An 8,740-nucleotide genomic window follows, 5' to 3' on the forward strand; every position below is an offset into this window, starting at 1 on the left:
TTGAAAAATGAAAACAAAGTATCCAAATGTGTTATTCCATTGTTTTATTTTATTATAGAAATAGAATATCAAAATTTCATCTGTGCATGACAGCATTAATTCTTGCTTTGCCTGAAGCAACTGTTATAATATTTAGATCAGACCAAAAAGCATTAATTCCCTTTTTTTTTGGATCGAATTGCCATTTCAGTCCTAGTCGTTTTCACATATTTAAAAATTAAAAAAATTATGTTGAAAATTTGTAAAAATACTTTGGACCAAAATAACATTTCAGTTCTTATGTTTTTTGTAAAAAAAATTAATCATGTTAGTTTCATATATATATAGAGAGAGAGAGATAGGCTAATGTGCTTTCGGTAGCATACGGGCCGAAATACAGACGGTCAAAATTTGAAATTTCAAAATCCAAAAAGTCGATCTGAACCGTTCATCTTGTTCTCCATATTAATATGTGCTTGGAGACCAAATTTTACATTTTTCTGAATTTTTTTACTATTTATTAACCCACTTTGAAAATCATTGATCCAACGGTTTTACTGTTTTGTTAAGCCACCGTTGGATCAGCAATTTTCAAAGTGACTTAATAAATAGTAAAAAAATTCATAAAAATATAAAATTTGGTCTCCAAGCACATATTAATATGGAGAACAAGATGAACGGTTCAGATCGACTTTTTGAATTTTGAAATTTCAAATTTTGACCGTGTGTATTTCGGTCCATATGCTACCGAAAGCACATTAGCCTATCTCTCTCTCTATATATATTTTTTAATTATGGTTTATAAACAAAATTCTATATAGTGGCAGGCAGCACAACAAATGCATGTGAAAATGATCAATTTATTATCATTTCCTAGCTACCGCCTACCGTAACAGCTGCATGTGAAAAATGCTATGCATGCAGTATAAAAATATAAGATAAATAACGAATTTAAAATGACAGCAGGACTGGTTTGGCCATTACGGCATTACTTGATAGTTTATTTATACTATTGTGATTTGACATATTTTAAACAAATTTTATATAGCAATGATGCAATTGGGGTGGGGCCTATTGTTGGTCTACATTAGAAAGTCAAATCTTTGTTGTCAAGATGTGTTTTTCTAATTCAGGCATCTCTCTCTCTCTCTCTCTCTATTACTCAGTCTTGTTGGTGAAACATCTCATTTCCAGCAACAAAACCTGCCATTCCAAATCCAATCCACACTCCTTTTAATTTAATTAGAATGCACAATAGTTTAACAAAACTATAACACTTCATTTATCTACTCATTTCTTTTAAAAACAAATAATTGGGTCAAAAGCTAGGGGTGTCAATGACACCCTTTTATCAGTTTATCCGACCCGTATCGTATCTTAAAACACGAGTAAGGATAAGTTTTTTTTTTTTCGTTAGCATATTGGGTACGGGTAAGGGGAATGATTTTCGTTATCTTACCCGTTATTGTATAAGATAATTTTTAAAAATAAAATTATATATATAGATATATATTTCTATGAAAATGATACATGATACAATAAAGTTTTGTATTTTATTATATTTTCATAATACAAATTAGTTGTATTTATTATTATTATTTTTTCTTGTTTAGAAAAATATTTTATCGAAAACACAAAATCTAGCTAGATGTTAATGACATTTTTTTTATCCGTTTATCCGATCTGTACTGTATTCAAAAAGACGGATAAAAGTACAGATTTATTTTTTCATTATCATAATGGATACGGGTATGAAAATGCCTCCACCCAACCTGTATTATCCCCATTGACACCCCTACCCCTACCAAAAGCACTTGAAAAATATTTGAAAGATTATAACGCTGTCGCTCAATTAATTTCATCCATGCAGATCAGCTAGCGTTCTTGCTTCATCTAACACAGAGAATGAACTGTTATAATATTTAAATCAGATTAACTAGTCCAAATATTTAAATGTTGCCTTTTCCGTTGAATCTTGTGTTTTCAATTTAATCAGATTCCGTGTCAATATTTTGTAAGCTGCAATTAATTCTAGACATTAATTTTGAGTTACTTGTGCTTTACTTCAGCAAGGTTGACTTTTTTTATAAATTAAAATTGTAATTCTTCATAGAAGAGAAGATTTTTTTTTTTTTTTTCAATTTTCAAAAGAGATGTAACAACATTAATAGTATGGTTTCACCAAATACATGGATGCAGTTTCAGTATATTTCAGACATTAAATTTTATTTTAATTATATTTGTACGAAGATGGTTTTGGTGGAACACAATTTATTTTTTGAAGAAAAAAAACAATTGGAGGCAAAACATTAGGGGTGGGGCCCGCTGTTAGTGTACATTAGGAAATAGGAGATCAATATCTAAATTTTGCTGTCAAGACGGGAGGAGATCACCTGCCCCCCGGGGTGTAGGATTTTCCTGCCCCCTCAGTCACTGTGGGGTGGGGTCGGGTTTAGGGTGGGTGGGATCGGGTTTAGGGTTTAGAGTTTAGGGGGCCCACTAACAGTGACTCTGGGGGCAGGAGATTCGATCCCTGTCAAGACTCAAGATGTGATTTTCTCATACAGGCCTTTAGCTTCCATCCAGTAATTAATGCACATAAATAACTATTACATTTACATTAATTAAGATCATGATTTCCGGCCCATTATTTCTTAGACATTTTAAAACAATTCTTTCTTTAGAAATGGAAAAGATAACAAAATTTCTCATGTTTATTAAATTTCTTAACTTACAATGTACCAAATAATATGTTAAATAATGCTAATATTACAAGTTGGTGTTCTTGCTAATGCTAATTGGGACTTCTATTATTATTTAACATGTATTAAACATAGTTTATTATTTTCTTAAATATAGCCGGAGAACAAACTAAAATTTGATGAACCCATTAGCACAATTTTAGTAATATTAGGCTCGGCTCCAGACATAGGGACGCGAAGGGAGCGAACGACAAATTCCCTATGTAGAGGTGATAATTGCCGAAATTCAGGCTAACCAGACGAGCTCACTTGCTTCAGAAGAGGAGAATCAGAGAGGGAGTGCACACTGTTTGGAGGGGAGCGATAATGTGATTTCGGCGAAATTTGTTACCCCAGATTTGAGGTTACTGTTTGAAGAGTTGTTTCTCCCGTCATTCCGTCCCCTTTTTTCATTTAATGAGGATTTCCCTTCCGATACTGGAGCAGAGCCTTAATTGCACAAATTTGAACTACCAATGAGAGAAATTGCACATGACATGACCCTTGTGGCCTTGTCACATAAGATCTACAAACATATAATAAAACATAAATAAAATCAACAAGTCCAATGATCAAGGATTCAAGGTATTCTTTCTTTAAACCAACCCCACCGCAAAAAATCTGCTAAAATTCAAACTACATCCCTCTCTCTTATTTCTAATAAGCCATAACACACCTCCACAACAAAGCACCAACCAAAAGCCATGAGCAAAGAGATCCAATTGGGCTCACCTTCTAACCAAAGCCCCACCAGGCATGCTTCTAAGTCTTCACACCAAGTAGCCCATACCGGTGACGACACCGACCCGGTGTTATCGTCTCTCCCTGTCACCAAGCCTCCCAAATCTATTCTTCCGACTCCGATTTCCATCTCGCATACCCGAACCAACAAGCTCACTCTAGTCCCTCTCATCTTCCTCATCTTTTTTGAGGTTGCCGGTGGACCCTACGGTGCTGAGCCTGCTGTCTCTGCTGCCGGGCCCCTTTACGCCCTCATCGGCTTTCTGGTCTTCCCTTTTATATGGTCAATTCCAGAGTCACTTGTCACGGCTGAACTTTCAACAGCTCTCCCGGGCAATGGCGGTTTTGTTGTTTGGGCTGATCGTGCGTTCGGTCCTTTCTTCGGATGGCTCATGGGAACATGGAAATACCTGAGCGGCGTCATCAATTGCGCAGCGTTTCCTGCTCTTTTCGCCGATTATCTCTCGCGTGTTTACTCACCCGTTGGATCCGGTACCGGGTATTATATAACAATTACCGTTATGAATGTGGTGCTCTCGGTTTTGAACGTGACCGGGCTGAGTATCGTCGGGTGGTTTGCTGTGGTGTTAGGGGTTCTCTCGCTATCCCCGTTTATTCTAATGACAGGAATAGCTATTCCAAAGATTAAGCCAAGTAGGTGGTTGATCACAGCAGAGAACAAGGACTGGAGGTTGTTCTTCAACACATTGTTTTGGAATTTGAATTTCTGGGACAGTGCGAGTACGATGGCGGGAGAGGTTGAGAAGCCGGGTAAGACGTTCCCTCGAGCGCTTGTGGTGGCGGTTGTGATGACGTCGCTGGGGTATCTGCTGCCGTTGATGGCTGGGACTGGTGCCACCGATGCCTCGCCGGATGCTTGGGGCAATGGGTTCTTCGCTGATGCCGCAGGTACATCATACCCTCCCTACCTCTTACTGTGTCAAATATTAGAAAAACTATATAAGGAAACGATAAGATAATATTATAAATTAAACTAAAAGGAGCGTGAAATTTTTTTATCATACAGTTGGCTAACTAGGAGATAATAATAAAAGGGCTCCGGCATTTGTGGGTGATCATAATTTTAGCAAGTTATAAAATTATTTAAAATATCATTAATATTTTTTATTATTGTTTCCCACTTTCCCCTTTGCTATTTCAATTTCAAACGGATTTTATGGTGAACCAAAACGAGGTTCTACCGTTCCAATATCTCTGTCGATTAATGAAACAATTTTTTTGCTTGCTTCACAATTTAAATTTTTTATACGAAATCATGAATCAAATAGTTCATTTAAGCGAATTTCGGGTAAAAACTCATAGATTATTTAATGTGTTTATTTTTTTTACATCTTCATATTAGTATATAAAATATTTTAAAAAAATCTTAAATTTATATATGAATTTATCTCTTTTCAAAATAAACAAGATCAATAATTGTGGTTGCATTTTCTAACGCCAAAAGCTTGTGCAATTGGAATAGGGGTGTAAACGGATCGGATATTATCCGATTTCGTCCGGATCCAAATCCGAAAAATTATTTAAATTATCCGATCCGTATCCGAGATTATCCGTATCTGTATCCGTATTCGTATCCGAAAAATTATAATGGATAAGAATACGGTAAGACTTTTAACTATTTGTATCCGACTGTTTATACTCTTAAACCACAACAAATTTACTATATATTCTTACATTGATTTATTAAATTGCATATTATACCAATGAATTTAATTAATTTGCATATAGATATATATTTTGATGAACAATATAATAGTATTACATAATTAGTGACTAATATTTTAATAATATAATAGATGTTTTGTAACCAACAAACTAATTATGAAAAATATCCGTATCCATCCGATATCTAATCCGTAACGTTTAATATCCTATCCGTATCCATATCTGAAACTATCCGTATCCGAAAAATTATATCAGATAAGGATACAGTAAGACAACTATCTGATCCGTATCCAATTGTTTACACCCCTAAATTGGAACCTTCTCTCTGTTTTTTTTTTTTTAAACATAATTGATAATTGAAATCCAAATAATTGTTACCATATTGCTCATAAGGGTACTGAGTATGTATAGATGGACCCAGGATTTTCATTCGGGGGCAAAAAAATATTGAATCGGATTTAAATAACTAATTGAGTTTAAACATGTTAACTAATTAGGTACTCGATAAAAGAACAATGTTTTAACTTATACTTTTCAATACTCTAAATTGTAATTTTTGATTTTCTAACTTATAATTCTAATTACCAATCATAATTCAAGAAATTTATTTTAATTTTAACTCTAACTTTAACCTGAATTACAAATCAAACATTTAGAGGGGGACAAAAAATTTTTTAGAGGGGACAAAATTGATCGAAACGTTCAGATGTCCACTAAAACTTGAAATCCAGGAGGGACAGCTATACAAGGATTGCAAAACATAATTATTTCTTTAGTAAGGTAATATTGTATTATATTGTTAATACGCATTGCAATATACTTTATAAAGGTAGCTTTGCGTGAATTTATTCATAACTTTTTTGTTTTTTTTTTTTTGAAATAGTGGGGGAAAATCCATCAATTTTTATTGAAACTAATATAATTTTACTATTACAATTAACCTCCAAATCTGGAGAATATAAAAGCATACAAAAAAATAGCACATAGCAAACAAATAGCAGAATCATAACAACTCTAAGATACTGAATCAGAAACAGAGCAGACTACAAAACTACACATAGCAACACAGAAAAACACTCAATTCATTCCATAACTTAAATTTGTTTAATCATATACTATATGATGCCACGTCAGCCGTTCAAGGAATAGTATCAGTAACCGTAGTAAGCAATAGAATAAATAAATCTAACATTTTTCTTGATAAGAAAAGGATGTGGAATCTGGACTGTTTTTCAAATGCTATCAATTTTAGAAGACTTGTCTTCTTTAATTGCTGCTTGTTAGAAATGTAGTGCCTTTAATAGTGACCGCCAATAGTTAAATTCCATATAAGACAAAAATATTAGACTAAACATTAAACAATCTATTGAAATTTCAAAACCAGAATTAGAAAAATCCTCCAATGGACCCAATTTTTATTGGATAGCTTACATCAATGTTGTAAATTTTTTTTATTGGATAGCTTACATCAATCTATTGAATTGTTTAGTGGTACCCTATCCGTCCAACAACCGCATACTGTTATTTACAACACTGGTTTACATTAATTTAATAACCAGGATATACAAATAATAAACAATGGGAAGGGGTGAATTAAATACAAGATAAATCAAGGGCTTTTGTGGGATTGTCCGGAATCATGTGTGTGCTGTGCCTGTGCCTGTGCCGACCTAATTTAGGGCCTATGTATTGTTTTGCACTTGATTAAATTTATGGCCCATTTATAGCCCATTTATAGAAAAAATGTTTTAACCAAGTAATCATGCTTGTATTTTAAGAGCATCTACATCCCTAAAACTCACAAGGGTTTCTAAATAACTGTTAACTACTTTTTAGAAATTATGACCTCTAAAGTTTCTAACATCCACATCCCTGAAACTCATTTTAGAGTTTCTATTAAGCCACGTCAGCAACAAATTAAAAAGGAGAAACAATTTGAGCCAATCATTTGGCCAATATAGAGTTTATAAACAATTTCTTAATAAAAAACTTTTCTGCATAGTTTCTAAATAAGAAACTCTCTCACATCCCTGAAACTGAATTAGAAACTGCCACGTCAGATTAGAAACTCTAATAGTTTCAGAGATGTAGATGCTCTAAGTTCTAACTGTAGAGCATCAAATTTCTTGCAGGATTGATAGGTGGAACATGGCTCAAGTACTGGATAGAAGTAGGTGCGGTGCTGTCATCGGTCGGCTTGTATGAGGCCCAGCTGAGCAGTGGTTCCTTCCAGCTAGTCGGCATGGCAGACCTCGGTCTACTACCCAAATTTTTTGCATTGCGGGCCCCGTTCTTCGAGACGCCTTGGGTCGGAATTCTGCTCTCGACGCTCATCACCATGGGCCTCTCATTCCTCAGCTTCAATACCATTGTCGCCTCCGCCAACTTCCTCTACAGCCTTGGTATGTACTGGTTCTACACTTCCTCTTGCATATCAGTACATAATAACCATTTTCAGTCTTGACATTGAAAAAAAAATAAAAATAATCTATAGCAAATCAATCTATTTTGCATTTTAATCATTTCTATGCATAATCTAATTGATGAATTCATACCCTACAGTGGAAAAAGAGTGTATCCTCTGAGATATCTCAAATTTTCAGTTGATCTAAAGCTGGACCGATTTTTGTACGGTGCATATTCAGAACGCAGGCAACTAGTATTATTGTTCTTTGAGATTCGTGTAGAAAAAAATTAAACGGTCAGGATTTTCCACTGATCAACTCAAAGTTTGATATATCTCAGGGGATGCGAATTCAAAGTAGAGGCCTGCTCTTCAGATTATAACAAAAACATAACTAAATGAAATTAGCGGGTTAATCCAATTCATTTGTGATGGAAGGATTTATATATCATTATACAATTTTATTACTTTTTGGGATGTATATATAAATATTGTTCATTTTCTTGATCAGGTATGATTCTTGAGTTTGGTTCATTCATTTGGCTCCGTGTAAAGCATCCTGATCTAATCCGACCATATCGGGTCCCGTTGCGGTTGCCTGGTCTAATAGTGATGTGCCTTGTACCCTCGGCATTTTTGATCCTTGTCATGGTAATTACCACCTGGAAGGTTTTCGTCATCTCTGCGGGTTTCACAGTTGGCGGCATAGCGATCTATTTTATTATGGGTTGGTGCAAGGCGAACGGCTGTCTTAAGTTCAGTACTGGAGATAGCTCATAGGAATATCCTGTGCGCGTCGTGTATTTGTGTTTTCTAATTAATTTATACTCAAATTTGTCAAATATATAACAGGTTTAAATCTTCTTATTCTTTTTTTTTTAACTTGATGTTCTATAATGTAGGTTAGTATGATCTTGGTACCGAATTTTTTTTTTCTTGTGGAATCAGGAAGGAGGTGGATGAAATGGGATTTTACATGATTTTTTTTTTTTTTTGGTCAAATCAAAGAAATGTTTTCAATAGAGTCTCTACATTGATGGATTCCAGTTTTTTGTTTTTGTGCTTACAAAACAATTAGAGCAATGAATATATTTTGACAAGAAAGGACATTAGGCAATTTTAAGAATAGCAATTCCAATCCAAAAGATTTCTTCATAATTGCTACAAAGGAAGGGCCTTTTTGAATGAC

The 8,740-nt window shown here is 34.4% G+C and overlaps 1 protein-coding gene across 1 annotated transcript; it reads left to right on the forward strand.

Annotated features, from left to right (window-relative positions):
* The first annotated feature begins 3,365 nt into the window (after window positions 1-3,365).
* LOC144555904 (putative polyamine transporter At3g13620) lies at window positions 3,366-8,463 on the forward strand. The gene is made up of 3 exons (XM_078304340.1): window positions 3,366-4,370; window positions 7,280-7,549; window positions 8,063-8,463. Exons 1-3 carry the CDS (start codon window positions 3,425-3,427, stop codon window positions 8,329-8,331), a joined length of 1,485 nt encoding a protein of 494 aa, XP_078160466.1. The 5' UTR covers window positions 3,366-3,424; the 3' UTR covers window positions 8,332-8,463.
* The last annotated feature ends 277 nt before the right edge of the window (window positions 8,464-8,740 follow it).

The sequence above is a fragment of the Carex rostrata genome, chromosome 6 (genome assembly GCF_964058835.1).
Source record: "Carex rostrata chromosome 6, lpCarRost1.2, whole genome shotgun sequence".
In the NCBI taxonomy this organism is placed as follows: Eukaryota; Viridiplantae; Streptophyta; class Magnoliopsida; order Poales; family Cyperaceae; genus Carex; species Carex rostrata.